The sequence below is a fragment of the Fusarium oxysporum genome, chromosome 1, assembly GCF_000149955.1.
Source record: "Fusarium oxysporum f. sp. lycopersici 4287 chromosome 1, whole genome shotgun sequence".
Classification (NCBI taxonomy): Eukaryota; Fungi; Ascomycota; class Sordariomycetes; order Hypocreales; family Nectriaceae; genus Fusarium; species Fusarium oxysporum.
In genome coordinates, this window is record NC_030986.1 from 6,116,667 (window position 1) to 6,133,243 (window position 16,577).

General features: G+C 47.4%; 4 protein-coding genes across 4 annotated transcripts; 3 read left to right on the plus strand and 1 right to left on the minus strand.

The window, feature by feature from the left end:
- Positions 1 to 732: 732 nt before the first annotated feature.
- On the plus strand, positions 733 to 1,512 carry FOXG_21957 (uncharacterized protein; the record flags this gene model as incomplete). Its single annotated transcript, XM_018402337.1, has 2 exons — positions 733 to 1,392; positions 1,429 to 1,512. 2 exons carry the CDS (start codon positions 733 to 735, stop codon positions 1,510 to 1,512), a joined length of 744 nt encoding a protein of 247 aa, XP_018255558.1.
- A 5,554-nt stretch (positions 1,513 to 7,066) lies between these two features.
- FOXG_21958 (uncharacterized protein) lies at positions 7,067 to 7,799 on the plus strand (the record flags this gene model as incomplete). The annotated part of the gene is made up of 2 exons (XM_018402338.1): positions 7,067 to 7,118; positions 7,180 to 7,799. 2 exons carry the CDS (start codon positions 7,067 to 7,069, stop codon positions 7,797 to 7,799), a joined length of 672 nt encoding a protein of 223 aa, XP_018255559.1.
- A 160-nt stretch (positions 7,800 to 7,959) lies between these two features.
- On the minus strand, positions 7,960 to 8,538 carry FOXG_15028 (uncharacterized protein; the record flags this gene model as incomplete). The annotated part of the gene is made up of 2 exons (XM_018395103.1): positions 7,960 to 8,173; positions 8,300 to 8,538. The coding sequence occupies 2 exons, from the start codon at positions 8,536 to 8,538 to the stop codon at positions 7,960 to 7,962; spliced, it is 453 nt and encodes a 150-aa protein (XP_018255560.1).
- Positions 8,539 to 15,024: 6,486 nt separating this feature from the next.
- Positions 15,025 to 16,110, plus strand: FOXG_21959 (uncharacterized protein). The gene is made up of 2 exons (XM_018402339.1): positions 15,025 to 15,350; positions 15,421 to 16,110. Exon 2 carries the CDS (start codon positions 15,480 to 15,482, stop codon positions 16,020 to 16,022), a length of 543 nt encoding a protein of 180 aa, XP_018255561.1. The 5' UTR covers positions 15,025 to 15,350; positions 15,421 to 15,479; the 3' UTR covers positions 16,023 to 16,110.
- The last annotated feature ends 467 nt before the right edge of the window (positions 16,111 to 16,577 follow it).

Genomic DNA, 16,577 nt, shown 5'->3' on the forward strand with positions numbered 1-16,577 from the left:
GGTGCTCAACTTCTGACGCTGTACGATTCTCACAGAGTTTGATGCAATGGCTGAGAGCCTTGTAACATGTAATATAATCTAAGTTTGATTACGGACTTGGACGCGAACAGCGCGTTGAAGCCACGCATTCAGGAGACGTGTAGAACTCACAGAGGGCATAGCTCTCGGAAATATTAAGCCCCTAAAGATATCACTGAGTGACACAGGAACAAAAATTGCGCTATAAATATCGATGAAAGCGCCAAGAACACATCAGGGAAGCAGTCCCCATGACCGGGCAGGAATTATCGACCAAAACGAGACGGCGCCATGACTCCGAAACACTCGTTGGCCTGATCTATTTCGTAACCGGCCGCTCGAAGTTATCACTGCATCAGCACAACCGGACTTCATCCAAGGTCAAGATTATCTACTGGGCCCAATCGAAGGGAGCTTCGGTCAAGAGCTCTGCTGAGGCCGAAACTCAACTGCGGTTTTGCTCCAGGGTGTTGATCTCATGTTCAATCGTGTGATAGCTACAATAACTCGCACGTCATACACGTCTCGTTGTTGGCTGAATACATATTCAAAAGATGTCTTTTGGCCACATCCGTTTCGAGCTGTGTCATGCTTGAAAAGGTACATGTACATGTAAAAGCGATTATCTGTTTCGTCTTTCGGGTTTTGGTATTCAAGGAACGACAACGTTAAGAGCTCTACAACTCAAAATTGGGGCTGAATAAGGAAATTATAATGCATTACATCGTGTCTCTCGTGATACAACTGCATAGGAGTGAACAAGGCTGCTATTGCGTTCGCCCTGTTGAGGACGACGAATCAAGTTATGCGAGCGGTGATGAGAGTGATGAGGAGAGTGATTCCGAACAAGACACGCACATTGGAGAGGAGGATAACCCGATGCAGGACGAATCGGAATTCGGCCTCCTATCCGGGCCTTGGCTGGAGCTATCTGAAGCTTTATTTCAGCTCTCAATGATGTCCTGGACATATCGAGACCCCGCTGGAGACATGTCGTCTTCCGCTATCATTTACTATACTGCTGTTATGGGGATACAAAGGCGGTCTATGTCTTATCATTCAGCTCACAACTCTACACCTGGCCTAGCGGCACTCATGTGGATTGGACGTGCACTTTTCTTAGAGTATGCTCTTCCTCTGTATCGCTACAGTACTCTTGCCTACCACTGGCCATCTCGAGACCAATACTCTTCTCAGCCCGAGCGCTTCGAAGCTATCCGCCAAAAATATCTTATGCGGGGCTGCTATACACCTTTTGGGGAACTCATCGAGCTAAAGGCGTTTGCTAAGTCCATTGTTAGACAGGAGGACATGCCCGGGAATCTCTCCTGGGCACCTGATGGGCGTTCGTTTGTGGTTGGCAATGATAAAGAAGTGAGGCTCTCTGACTTCTGTAGGACTTACCATTAGGCCATCACACTGGTTGAGGAGCAGGTTGAAGAAATGATGCTGGGCATTACCATCCAGGACCACCTAATGCATAACCCCACCTAATGCATAACCAAAATTTCGCTCCTCCCATACAAAATCCAAATTTTGATGTCCACAAAAACAGGCCCGATTCTCAATTAATAAATGAGGCTTTGGAGAAAGTTTCTAGAAAATTGCTTAATTTTTACTGCCTGCGTGGTTTTTTGATCTCCCGACCGCTCCGTGTGCGCTGGCAGTGCTTTGTTACGACCATAAAGTCATCACTTTCGTCCTCTGACCTGACACCCACCTCAATCACCGACTCGACCTCCTCATCCACATCCACCTCTATTTCTGCCTCTTTTGAGTCAGGAAGAGCTTCTCCAGCCGCTAGGTTCTCCGACAGAGCCACGAATCGTCGGTTCGGGTTTGGTACCGCCTTTCTTTTCTTCCCTCGCCGCACCTGAGCCATCTGCTCCTTGAGGCCAGTAATCCGCGCATTCCGAACGGCCACCTTCATCTCTAAAGCTTCCAGTCCCTTTGCGATCTTACTGTACTTCTGCCTGGTCGGACGGCTTCGGTGTTTGGCCATTTCCCTCACTTGCCGACTCGTTTTTGGCGTATCATCTGAGTGCAGTTGAGGAGGGCTCGGCGTCTTTAACTCTTCCAGCAGTTTTTCTTTGTCTGGTTGAATTTCAGGATGTGTTAGAGCCTTATGACGATTTATAGGCCAATTTCCAGTAAATCTCCAGCCGGATAAGATAATATCTTTCCTCATGCCCGCCTCCCTGGCTTTCGCGTATGCCCGGATACAGTTGACTTTGTCAACCGGCGCAGAATCGGTCAAACTAGCCAGGTTTTGGAGTTCTTTCCGGTACGCACCTTTGATGACATTAAAAATCCTATTATCTAATGGCTGCAGACCATGGGAACAATGTGCTGGTAAGTAACAGCAGTAGACGTTGTTCAGAAAGCACGTAGCCATCCACTCGTCCTGACTGCTCGTCAGCGACCCTATAGCGGGTGACTCAGCGGCGAAAACTCCGAAATGCTCACCTGCACATGGCTCCCGTGACCGTCAAGGATAATGAGTCTCGCATCCGATGCATCACGAGGCTCCGTTTGTGGTAGATAAACGTCCTTCAACCACTCGAGAGCAATATGGTTGTCTGTCCAGCCGTTCGGTGATGTGATGTAGTGCCAGTCCGCTATTAATTCGAATTCGTTAAGGGACCACTGCTTCTGCAGCTCTTTTCCTTTAAATATAATTCCCGGTTTCAAAGCACGGCCAGTTGCGGTGACAGCCTCAATAAACGAAGTCCAGGTGCGCGACTGAACGCCTTTCAACATCGCCTTCTTCTTCGGGTCAGAGCTCCCGATCACGAGGCTGTCCAGGGCTCATGGACAACCAATTAGCTATACCCTATAAAAGCCTATAGAGTACTTATAGAAGACTTACCGAAACCCACCATTATGCCGCCCTCATCCACGTTAACTGTGTTTTCAGGCTTGATCCAGCCGTACTCGTTCTCCCTGATATCGAAGCACCAATTGACCGCCTTTGGAGTAAAGCCATCAAATCTGGCGGCTTCTTGACGTTTTCCAATCTTGTTAGATAGTTTTGGGTGACGTTTGACGAACCTGGTGGTCCAGTGCTTGCCTAAAGGTTTGTTATCGCCTTGTTGTTGGAGGATGGCCTCGACACAGGCGCGGACCTGGCTGTGCGAGGGAGCATAGCCTAGAGACTCTTGTCGCAGCACCCAGCGAATAAGCGTCTCCTCCTGGCTCTTTGGAATACGCTGGTTGGCCTGGATACGTTCATTCCTGCTTGCTTGACCGGAAAGTCGTCTCGAAATGGTCCACTGAGGTACTCCACGTTTCTGGGCCGCCTCATTCTGTGAGAGGCCTCTATCGGTGGTGTCGAATATAGCCTCAGCTACGTCATCTTCGGTATAATTACGGCGAACCATTACGGAAGGAGTTATGGCGAGTAAATTAGGTGAAAGTTCGGCTTAAGTGGATGGAGTCGCCTAGGGTACATGATGTGAAATGCGACAAAAATTCAAAGGGCTAGAGAACCAGGCTACAGGGCGGAACGGGAAAAATTCAGGCCGATATAAAAAATTGATGAAAAAAGCAATATAGTGCAGGTCTTCGTTCGCGAGTATCTTCATGCCTGGCTGAATATAATGCAATTGAAAATTTGGATTTTGTATGGGAGAAGCGAAATTTTGGTTATGCATTAGGTGGGGTTATGCGTTAGGTGGTCCTGGATGGTAGGCCGAGTTTCAATGTTGATGACATTAGGGATGACCTGAGTTGCCGGAGGGCTGGGTGGCCATTTTTACAAAAACCTGAGACCAACCTATCGGATGCATGGGAGATGCTGGCGAATAAGCTTCGAACGTCTCAATTTCGTGGCAAACCATTTGCAACCGCATCTCATTGGTGTCCCGATACCTGTCTCGCATACTTGAATCTTGTCCTCGATCTCAACAAATCCTCATGAAGGGCTGTACCGCTCAAAGGGATAGAATCGGATCGATCATCGGTAACGGGGAAACTCTCATTCCCGGACTTGTGTAGCCTCTCTCGGCAATTCTTATCCGTCTCGCGGGTTGGGATTAGGATGCCCTTGATCTTCTCTCTCGCCAGCTACCTACATATGAACTTGGCAAAATTCTTTGAAAATCCATCCATAGTTTTTACCAAAAGTATGTTCCTTGGGTCATGACCTGTCCTTGCTGAACGAATGTGCTGGCACACGGTGTCTCCTTAGCTCAAAGCGTTATGCTTCCTTTTTCCAACAGGCCAGCAATACCACACATCAACCAATCCTAGCTCGAAGCCATCTCAATCCCTGTCAACTGAACACTAACTTAAATCCGACCGAATCACAAACTCAGCCTTGACGCCTCCTCATCTTAATGTTGGCTCATGCCCTTGTCTCTTTCCAACATACAGTGCTTATTCGACGATTTCTCATCTCAACAAGGCTTTACTACTACTTATGTTATCGTCTGAAAAATCTGTGTAGAAAACCTCGTACAATAACGATAAGAACTATCGTTAACGGCTAGCCATCTCTGTCTTGTTGCCCGTGTCTGAGGGAGGTGCACCTCAGGTTGTGGCGTCCCCAAGGCATTGTGACATGTCGCTGCGCTATGGCGTGGCTGGCATTAGCGCTTGCGATGAGGGTGCCCCTGATACATGCTGACGAAGGCGGGTAGCGCCACGGATTCCCAGGTCATCCTACTTCTAGCCTGAGGCTCGTTCTCATCAATCCCAATCCTCGTTCAATTACCCTCACAAGCGCGCAGAGAGCTACCCCTTCTCCCATCTGGTCTTCGACACTTGACCGAGCTGATTTTGGATTTGCCCGGATGGACCAAGATGCTCATCTGCCATATGACTCGCTGGGACCGCGGGCTGTAGCCATCGTCACGCCCTTTCTCATCATTGCCATTCTTGTCTTCTCAGTGCGGATCTATACTCATGTAGCCCCAGTATACAAACTGGATGCCTCAGACTATACCATCTCGGTCGCCATTATAAGTACAAGATAATCTAGATAAATAGATAATACTGATTTAAGTGTAGATTATGGGCTGGGCCGTTACAGCTATAGTACATCTCTGGAGCAGGGCATTAAGACCCTTTAATATATTTATATGGTTATTTTACTGTTAACTTTAGTGCCTGCCCCCGCTAGGACCTCAGTTGGGTTTCTACTGCTAAAGTTCGCATCAATGAGGCCTGGCATGCAATCATTTAGTTTATAATTGGTATTCAAGCTGCCTGCATTATCAGCACTGAAATCTTCTAGCCCATCCAGTGTCGACCAATTAATGCACACTGGGAATGAGGTTCTAGATGCGCGGTGCTTAAGTGCGCAGCAGATTTAGATATGTGGCTACGTGACTATAGGTAAGTTATCAACCACGATATTGGCCCTTATTGCATGATGCTAACTCCTCTTGCAAGGAGTTGCTTTATTTGATGACTTGACTTTAGCAATCATGCTAATGCTCTTAATCTGGAAGCTTAACTAATCGACTGTGGAACACTGTCTTATCACCGTTTTGTTGGCGCTTGGCCTGGTTGCAGCTATAACCATCTTCTTGAGGCTCATCAAGATATGCATATTGGACTTTGCTTCTCCAGAAAGGTTCAGGACTCTAATACCGGCATACTTTTGGCTTCAAATGGAAGAGGCCATTACGATAATAGTTTCCTCCGTGCCCATACTTAAGTCCCTAATCGAGCATATCCTTCATCGATTCGGCCTGCCTATATTCCAGCCCAGGATTAGGAAATTGACCTCATTTCACTTCAGCACCCCCACGTCAGATACAACACCACGCTTGCACCATCAGCAGTCGCAGAAGGAGCTACTAGGATACAAGCAACCTTTTTTATGCATGAGCCCCGGCTCGAAGCAGCAGAGGACAGTCCATCAATATCGAACAATATGCAGCCTCTTAGCGATATTCCTGAAGCACTGACGTGCTGGTTATCTCACCATGGATTGCGGCAAAGGGTCTACAGCCTGATCTGATAACTCGACAGCAAACACGGCTTGAAAATGAAATACTCATCAAATCCAACCTATGGATTTCCTTGAAGATGCGAAAGGGAAGAATGTCAGGAGCTCCTATCCTGCCCAACCGAATCCCAGATCCTCACGACAGCCTCCTGGGCAAGCCAGATTGTATGAAAACGCGATCATATGACGCAGAATCGCCAAGCACCTTCGTGGAATGACAGACTCGGACGAGGTAGACGCAGTCAGGTAAGAAAGTAGTAATCATATATACATCGACTCTAACAAAGAGATATATAAAATTAGCGTTTATTTTCACCCAGCTCTCGATCCCTCTTATGCTTCCGCCTTGGCTACATTAATCTCAAGCCCTGACCACCCGATACTCAGCTTGGCATATCATTTATGAAATTCATCCCGACTTTGGGGAAGCGGTACACTCCTGGAGCCACATATGAACATAATCGTATTATGAGCTACTGTCAGTCCAAATATCACCTAGTTATACTACGCAATCGCCTGCACAACCCGAAATTCCCGCTCTATACGGGTTTCTCCTGGGCCCGCATCTACGCTTATGGTAAAGCTAAGACTCCAGCATGCCAAAAACGAGTAGGCTTGGGACACGGACGTGTGCACGGATACGTTGGCTTAACTTTGTCATCATACGATCTGTGCTCAGCCCAGTAGGTAATTTAAAATGTTTAATCTGGGGGAGTTGCTTAGGAAATCGCGAAAGGCCACTTACAGCTCGTTTGTAGAGAAAGGTTATTAACTCCTCCCGAACCCAGGACTAATTAATTTTCCAGTGAGGCAGGTGCATTTAGAATCTGCCCAAAATCTAGCCCAAGTCAGCTCTTTCCATAGATGTTCGTCACCCCAGATTTCTCCAATGAGCCATTCAATCTTCCATTTTACTTTCTCCACTGTCAGATTCTATCACAATTCGATATCGAAATCTAGCCATTGCGAAGCCAGTGCTGATAACCTACCCAGCTTAAGCTTAAATTATCAGCCCAAACAATCGATACTTGCCAACTTTCGAGCGCCGATATTCTGTCAATTTCTTGCCGACCTCACAGGTGGGACATCAACATGGGTGTGTCTCGATGTATCAGTGCTAGAGTCTGGAATGAGTTAAGTCGTGGTAAGTGACTATTAGCCCCTTGTACTCATGCCTATCGACTGCCGCTAACAACTGTCCACAGTACTTGAGTTAGCCCCTCAAGGTAACGACGTGATCAGTTGTGACAATAGCACTGGGCTTCAATGTCCCGAATGCTCAGATAGCGAGAGCTGCCGATATACCGTTCCCCTCTACTGTGCCCAATATGCTACATCTGCCTCCAGGAGGAATGCAGAGGCCGAATCAGAGAAAGGCGGCTGCGGCCTAACCATTGGTGGCATCATTGGCGGTATCATCGCTAGCATTGTAATAATTTTCGCCGCTACATATTTAGTTTGGAGGTTCTATATCAAGCCTAAGAGGTCACAGAGTCCCACATCTATCCTTGTCTTCGACATGGACCCTATGCAAGGTTCCGAAAAGGATGCCGCCTCGAGGAGAACTTCTCTCTTATCGACACATACCGTTCACTCTATGGCTCCCACCATTCTTACTCGAGCCTCCAACATTATCCAGATCGCCTATATCCCCGGCGTTAGCATCGGAGCGGCTCCGACGTCATCAAATCTTGTTGTTTCTTCCGTCCCGCTGATCCCCATGCGTCACACGGAGGGCAACCGAGGCCATGAGAGCAATGACCAACACTTTTTCATCCCTTGCGGCCTTCAAGGATCGATCCATTCGAATCTATCTCGGTATTAGTAACAGGCTATTTAACTACCATCGTCCATACAGATCGATGCTCGGTTCCGTTCGCAGTGTTGTCTCTCTGCAGTTCAGCTGCGCGTGGTTGCAGTTCTGGTTGCATTTCTAGATTACGCTGACGGCATGTTTCAGTGATTACTGTTCGGGCATGCTCTCTTTATTCCTTGATCAGTCGGCGAAAGACGCCGTGGGCCTTCCTTGGGCGAGCTGGGCACTTGTGAAAGTTGGCGCGGTGAGGACCGATGCAGTTGACACATTGTTCTGGGGCAATACAATTATCTGGAGCGTAGCCAGTCTTACCGCAACGTCGGCAGGGAGGCTGCTTGTGGCAGGCGCGGAGGGAGGGGTAGTCCCAGAGTGTTTTACACTGCCTATGACGATCGGCTTTTGTCAACAAGCGTAGCCGTGCGGCTGCCAAATAGGGACCAGTATTTCTTAGTCGGCTTCAGGAAAGAGACAAGCAGTGTCTTATCAAGGGGTTATCCGAGGTATGCTACAAAGGGCGCACGTCAACAGGCTTGAGCCCCGTCTGGATTTCTATTTCATCCTTCACAACACTTCCGCTGTCCAACTTATTGCCATGGAAGTCGGTTAGTCCACGGGGAAAGTCTGCGACCGCATAGGTAAACCACTTCTTGTTGGTCTCCACCGTGGTGGTCCTAGAGTCTGCTGCCCACTCCGCCTGCTTCTCTACGAGGAAGTCACGGATCTCAGGGTCGGTGGTCTGGATAGCCATTCAGAGTTGAGTTGAAATACCTACCGAATCCAGTCCGAAACAGTGCTGAGCTTTCCAAGATGAGGGTCCGGATTGCGTAGTTACCATGTTCTGCCCGGAGCTCTGGCTTCCAGGAGGATGAAGTCACGAAGGTCCTTACGGAATGGGGGCGGTAGTAACCGGTTGCCCCTGGAGATGAGGGGTGGTCGATATTTTGTTCTCGTCATCGTCGTTGATGTTGACGCTGATGGCTTAAGTGGTCATAAGCAGCAGGAGGCGAGGCAGCGACGCTGCTGTGGGTAGGTTTGGAGGCAGATCCGGAACTGGAGAGCTCGCGGCTCCAGAAGTCTAGCAAGTTATTGGAAATCTATTGAATGAACTGTCGTTCCAGTCCGTTTACTATCCTTGAGGGGATAAGGGGCACGCAGAGTGGACTGCTTCCGTAGCTGCGGCAGTGTTGGTGACGTTGAGTGGCGATGACGGCGTTTGAGCCATCCGTCCGGGTCTTAAGCAGTGGGCGGATTTGTCGTAGAGGATGCCATCGCCGCCACTTTCGGGCAGGTTGGGACGTTTGTTGCGCACTTGTTAAAGAACAAGCTGTCGATAAGGCTACTTTCTCAAAACCTGCATGCCAAGAAAATGAGATTATAAGTGGAGGTTGTAATAACCTAATCAGCCTCGTGAAAACCACGACAGATTCCGGGTAGGCACGGCCACCTCCCCGAGAGCCGCTCACCTATGGTGCGTGTTAAATTGTTGAGACCGTATGACTAAGATGGTTCGATCTGCCGGTGGCTAAGATGTGGATCCTATGTAAGGAGTTGTTAATTAAACCTTTAGTGATACCTTCGACACCCACAATATTGCTTCATCACAAATATATCAAATTAAATTTCAAATACAGCATTTGATATTCTCGATACGCAACGAGTCATTCGTACATTTGTTTTGATTTGCTTGATAATTTGTTGGACTGGATTGTATTTTTGAGCAGCACCGCATAGTTTGCGCGTCGGCTGGTCACAGTAAGCCATTAATGCAAGCGTTAAAGAAGAGCGAGCGCCTCGATGATATCTTGAAACGTGGCGTAATCGTTAGTGCTAACTATATCTGTTTTCTGACGTCAGCGAGCGTACATCATACTGCTACATTGTTACGAGCAGCTATTATATACCAGCTTACGATATAAAATAGCGTACTATCTAGAGACGAAATTGGGATTATCTTTGAGCTACTCACATATCAAATTATGCATCACTTATAACGACCTCTAGTCCTCGCAGTTCCTGCCCATGAAGCGCCTTTATTTTGAGAACTTCCATGATGGCTTTATCAGAGTCCAGAAAGAGCTGTGCGATGTCGTGGGCGTGCCGTTTGCGACTAACTCGGACTCTTAAAAATGTAACTCCGTGGCCCCTTAGCCGCATCCCAAATGCTTTGGGGCTTGCATAATAGGCGTTAAACGGCGTCGGCTGTGCAGTTTGCATGGATTTAGCATGTGACCCTCTCAAGTCTCCTACCTGTTGCTAACCAAACATGAGCCGGGATGCAGGGAGCTTTCCACATGCACGATTCGGTCAGAAAGGTGTCATGCATACGGCTTTGCAACGACATGACATGGCAATGGCGAAGTTTCTGAAACCAGCGCCTGTCACAGCAAATAGCTGGACGTTTGAGATTAGTTCAGCATCTTGGCTTGGTTGATCAGAACAAGCTTCCTACCACCGTGCAGACACAACATTACACTGCAGCCGGCTCCATAAGGCAAAATAATTTGGCAATTCTTGAACTACAGTAACATCCACGTTTAGCGTAAGTGGCCACCCGCCAATTGAACGTAAGAATTGCTTAATTAATACAGCCAAACCAATCGCACCCGCCACGGCACGAGCTGGCGGATTTTGCCATCAGAATGGCATTCGCTCTAGCTGTTGGGTTATTGATTAATTATAGATAGTATTTTACCCCTTCCGGCTGTGCTGCGTTGAAGGCTGTACTAGGAAGGTTTCATACCCTGGCCCTGCGGATCCTTGATCTCATTCTTTCTGATCCTTTATATCTTTCCACTTCGTTCCGCTGGAGAATCGATATACGACTAAGCTATCTTTGATCTGCCGCATCTTGCCTAAGATGACTAGCCCCTGCGCGAATTACTATGTAAGCCTCCATTCCTGGTTCGAAGTCTAGAGTATTGACCACGAACAGGGCTCTGCCAAGTGCCGCAATAGTGTCCTGGTGTTTGGTGCCCGATGCGATTTCTGTCTGGTATGGTCTTCCCAGGCGCAATTGTGTCGTTCCCACGCTGACCCCGAATATGGTACTAGACCGCAGGTGCTGGGATGCTTATTAATAATTTGCTGCCACACCCTTCGACTCCATCCAGCGAATATGTCAAACCCATGAATGAGAACGTGGGGAAGAATAATGCGGCCGCTAGTAAGGAGGGTGTGGCATACTTGAAGAGAGCCTATGCTTCTCCTTGGTCCGTTCAGAAACTTGTATATCCAGATGAATTGGGATTCTGAGACGGAAATGACAGTATGATGCTTCTTTCTTTCTGATATTAAGTGTTAGCGACTACCACTGCCATTAAACCTCTCATAATGGGTCGTAAGCAATGTCATCCACTGGAAGTCCTCGAGGTGTTATATTGATAGATAGCCCCCATCCACGTCTAGTGAGGGGTGATATTGGAACTGGCTGGTCAGACCATTGAATCAAGGGGCATGGCGGCCGTTTCAAATGGTTCTAAACGCATGTTAGAGTAACATTTAAATCTTACTGGAACCCGGTCACGAGGCCGGGAGAATCATGTCTTCAAACGCTCTAATCTGATATTCATGTTTGAATGCCATATGATTCTTCAGTGACGCGTATGTCTTCCGGGAGAAAGGAATCCTTTGCGCGGTCTATAGCCCATTCATTCGAAAATCGACCACATCAGGCTATTGGGGGCATGAGGCTAGGGTGAGGGGAAACTGCCATAAATATGAGGAACACACTCTCTCCTAGAGGGTGAAAATATCAGCATTCCTAACAACTCTCACTGCCACATTCCCCTCCGTCCAGTCATCATAGAAGAATTCCTGTCTTCAACTAAAACACTCTGCGAGGGAAACGCATTGATTTAGATTTAGTTCTAGATTTAGTTCAACTGTTCCGTTCTTTATTTGCCGGTCACTGGGAGCAGGTATATTTTCTTTTATGCGCCATATTGCAAGGCTCTGGGAAGACTTGCCGTCAACGTTCAGCTCGAAACGTCGGATCCTACAATTCAGCTATTGACAGACTATTTGGAGGCCATTAAGCCAGCAAGTAGTGCATACGGAACAGCTACTAGTGAGTAGCTACCACTGGAGAAAGTCTTCAGCCTGGCGAGTTGAACAAGGGTATTCTGCCTTCCCATGTCGTATTCGCTTGTCCGGGAATCACACTCTTGAATGGTTTCCTTCATAAGTGGCCTCCAACATGAAGCTATTAATGCATACCATGGCTTGAACATTGAGGACTGATGCTCCTGATCGTGTTCGACTATTTTTCTTTTTGTCTTCCTTCCTTTATTCCAATTTTTTTTCTTTCTTTTCTCGCTTTTTTTGTTAAAAAAAAAAAAAAAAAAAGAGAGAAGAAAAGACATTCATTTAGCGAATGAAAATCACTCCCTCACGAACGGAGGACTCCCCTTGCGTTATTCGTCGCTGGCTGGCCGCTCGTAAGAGGAGATGGATTCCTAAAGCTCTGGTTACCGCCCATCCGCCTATTGGTGCATTCGTGAACAAAGGAACCCTACGGAATCAGACAATAGCAAGTTGTCGTAGCAGTCAACGTGCACATAAGCATGATTCTTCGTCGGTCAGCAAGGATGCTATGAGGTGTGAAGTTAGATTTGTAACTCACAGCACTTCGTGTCTTTTTTTTTCTTCCAGCTCGAAACGCCAACACCAGCGAGAAATATAGGTCTCGAAATACAGAAATTCCCCACATTCTGCGAGTCGAAGGTGGCCGTAGCTTCAAGCTTGTAATTGAGTGCCTGACAATGGCTCAGTTTTACGGTATAAATGAAGGTGCTATCTGGGAATTCCAGGAGGAGCCGAGTGCCCTTTGGGCAGGTGGGTCAGTTCTCTATCCGATTAAGCGAAGAAGCAGAAGATGGTATGCATCAGAATGATGACAGATTGCAGATCCGATTAGAGCGGGGTCTCTCATGGCGGAGACGGCAGCGAGCTTTGGAAGTTTTATATTTCAGTCACTGAAATAACCAGCCCCATTCCCTTACCATATTTTCTTGGCCTATGCCTTACTCCCATCAGCCTTAAATCACCGGACTATTCACTCCTGTTTGTGAATCTTGTCCCAGGACATCACTTGCATCGAACGGCGTGCCTCACCGTCATAGACAATTGAACCTGCATCATCGGCAAGCCAGAATACTACATCGACGGCACGAAGAGATAACCTTCGACCAGTCCTTTCATCGGGACGAGGCGGATCCCCCTCTGAACCCCAACACCTCCATATTCTAACTCAGCGAGCTTCTGAAACTACAGCCGCATTTGCCTCTGCCCTAGGAATTATTCGCAGACGATTCTGACAGAATCGTCCATACAAATGCGATTTTTCAGGCCATGCATTACTGCAATGTCGCTTACTACTGGGCCGAGTCGCTGATTGGTTAAGATTTCCACTTGAGGTTAGTTAGGGTTAGCATCATTTTTTAAGGTTTACGGCATTTTGGCAAAAAGGGTTCTGCAGTATAGAATAAGATCATAATAGCATTTACTACTCTATTTTATTTTATCACTATATATCATCTAGGCACTACTAGCTGGCAATAGATAAATATATAAGGGTTAATAATAAGCATTATATGCTTATTTGCCAAAAATGCAAAATAGCACTCTAGCTAAATACATTCATAAAGCACTTTCGATAGATGTATACCCGTTGGCTCATGCCGCGAGGCGGGGCGAGCCAACTAAGCAAGCTTAGTTGGGCCCAAAAGTGTGAGACGGCACAAAAGTGTGAGACAACCCCTCACCGCTGGCTGTCGCGAATTTCATTGATTTTCTATGTGATTTTCATGCAAATCTAGACGCCAATTAGTAAAAAAAGTACCATTTCTGTCCACTTGCATTATGCCGTCAATACCTAACATTAAAGCTGCTCAGGCAGTGGTTATTTCACGCCAACGACTCCAAAAGGGCTTATCTCGTGATGCTTCCAACGGGCCAAAGAAGGCTCTCTCTCTCCGCGATGCTGAACGACGATATCCCGGCTCTAAGAGGCCGTCTATTGCTCGGATTATCAAGCAGCTTGAAGCTGCTAATACCCTTGATTATGAACTAGTTATTCAGCCAAATATGGGCCGGCCGCGACTTCTTTCGGATGATGAAGATGAGGCTATCGTGAGCTTCGTTATGTGGATGCAGAAGTCCGGTCTTCCAGCTTCTAAAAGCGAGATTGTGGATGCAGTCAACACCATAAGAAGCCGCCGTGATGCTGATGCCAAGCCGGTTGGGAAGATGTGGTACAGGCGCTTCCGTGACGATCATCCTGAGCTTGATACCTCGATATTGAAGGCGAAGGAAGCGGCGCGCTATGAGTATGAGGAAGCCGGCGTGGAGGAGACGAAGCAGTGGTTCAAGCGGCTCGATGAGGTTATCACGAGATACGGAATCGGCGCCTCGGAAATCTGGAATGCTGATCAAGCAGGTATTAGAGTCGGAATACTGCGAGAGCGAGTACAATGCCTCGTTGTACGTACTAATAAGAAGGCGGCAACAGAGGTATATTCCCCTAATGATCGAGAGACTTGTACCGTGATCGGTACAGGCAACGCCGCCGGAGAGACCACTCCGCCGTGGCTTATCTTCAAAGCCTTTCCAACGCTCGAGTGGGCGAATATAGAAGGCGATCTCGAGATGCGGTTTGCACAGTCAGATACAGCGTTCTCGAATGGCGATATAACGCTCGAGTGGGCGAGAGACTTCAACCGGAAGTCTTGGGATAAGTCTGCAGCAGTTCAACATCGTCAGCTGGATTTTGAAGAGTGGTTTGGGTGTAACGAGCACCTAAAAAGCCCTTCTAATGCTGCCGCTTCATATGACAAGCCTCCGGGCACGGAAGGAAAGGCTGAAGAGGATCTCGTGTGGCGGTTGCTCGTTATCGACGGCTTCTCCGGTCACGGCTCTTTCGCCTTTCGAGAATACTATATAAAATTTAATATCCTCGTTGCCTTCCTTCTTCCTCATTCAACTCACATGCTTTAACTAATAGATCTTAGTGTTTTTTAGTAGTTAAAGAATGCATACTAAAAAAGGCTGCGAGATGCTTTGCGGAAGGGAAATTTAAGCTTTAACCGCCGTGACTTTGCCGGCTCCTTCAAGGTATATATAATTAGCTTTAACCTTCTCTCAAATACCCCGCTTTTCACATACTAATCCTCGTTATCTCAGGAGATCTTTGATGAAGGCTTCACGCCGGCCCACATCATCACAGGCTTCGAAAAGTCAGGAATCTTCCCGCCCACCGAGATACCTGCAGTCAGCTATCTTCTAAAAAAGAAGCTGAAGACGCGTAAGGCTATTGATCCAGCTTTATCTTCGCTTTTACCGGCGGAAAATCGGTTCCCTTTGGCCTCTGATACAGCAAGAGATGTCAGTAACCGCTATCACGATATTCTGAGCTCCCCAACGCTCAGGGGACTGGAGTCGGTCCGGAAGATCGTCAGTGAAGCTATTGTGCTTGAAGATATCGTGAGGAATCACGTTGAAGATCGCCAAGGGCGTATCGAGAAGAGATATCACCAGAGAAAGCGCGGCAAGCGAGCAAAACCGGTAGGAGAATATATTCACAATGTGAGCTTAGAAGAGCTTCGAGAACAGCATACTGAGGATGTAAATGCAGGAAATAAGGCACAACAGCGACTTCAGCTTCGGAATCTACGATCTTTTGCAATCCGGCAGATGGAGGAGATAAGAGATGAGTGGCGGAAGAAGAAGGAGGTTATCGTCAACGGCGTTGAAAAGAGGTTACAGTTTAAACAGTGGCTCGAACACACCGGAAAGGATGTTGAATATGCCTCATATGACGCCTCACGAGCTGAGATACGTTCTCAACTGAACAAGAAGGAGGATTTCTTTACGATCGATACCCAGCTTGCCCCGGAAGCCCGTGAGGCTATTCGCAAAGCACGCTTTGCAGATAAGCCCCTCTCGTCAGCCCATTTATCACGACTTCTCTGCAGCGATGATACCGTCGATTTCACGCTCACACAAGCGCCGGCCGATCAGGATGAGGATGAAGATAATGATTTATCTGATGAAGATGATCTCAAGATGCCCTCATCGCCGCCCTGCCTACTAGACCGCGAGTCCTCCCCTCCGACGATACCCTCAACACCATGCCCGCCTCAACACCACGCCCGGTATGACGATGCCTTCATCAATCGGATGATAGAGGAAGCCGAAGCCTTAGAGGCCACTCAGGCACTTTACGATGAACAATAACACCCCCAAATTGCGTGAGAAATGCATGAGAAGTCGTTCTTAATTAGGAAGCCATTTGGGCGCCGCAGCAGTCATTTCGCCCAGTCACATATAGTCAATAGCAAATATATTATCACAAGAAGCTTCATTTCTATAATTCCAGTAATTTTCATATTTTTTGACCTGATGAGAGTGTTGAAGAACAGGAAATGCCGCAAACAGCACCAAAAACCGGTCCATTCGGTTGTCTCACACTTTTGTGCCGTCTCACACTTTTGGGCCCAACTAAGCTTGCTTAGTTGGCTCGCCCCGCCTCGCGGCATGAGCCAACGGGTAAACTAACTGGCAATATACTATAAGATATTATTAATTATTATACTGGCAGAGACTTAGCAGATCTATTTAACTTAAAGCTTCCAGAAGATGGCAATATAGCAGTTAAATAGCTTCTAGTATTAAAAGGGTATAGCTGTATTATATCTGCATATAGGTATCTTATGGTAGTATAAGATAATATTGTCTATCACTAGAAAAGAGCAGAGTATAGAGAAGCAGAGATACAATAGGAAGAGGTTA

Bases quoted from the DNA above. Each gene is read 5' to 3' on its own strand.
- FOXG_21959 (XM_018402339.1), top strand. From the start codon at position 15,480: ATGGAGGAGATAAGAGATGAGTGGCGGAAGAAGAAGGAGGTTATCGTC.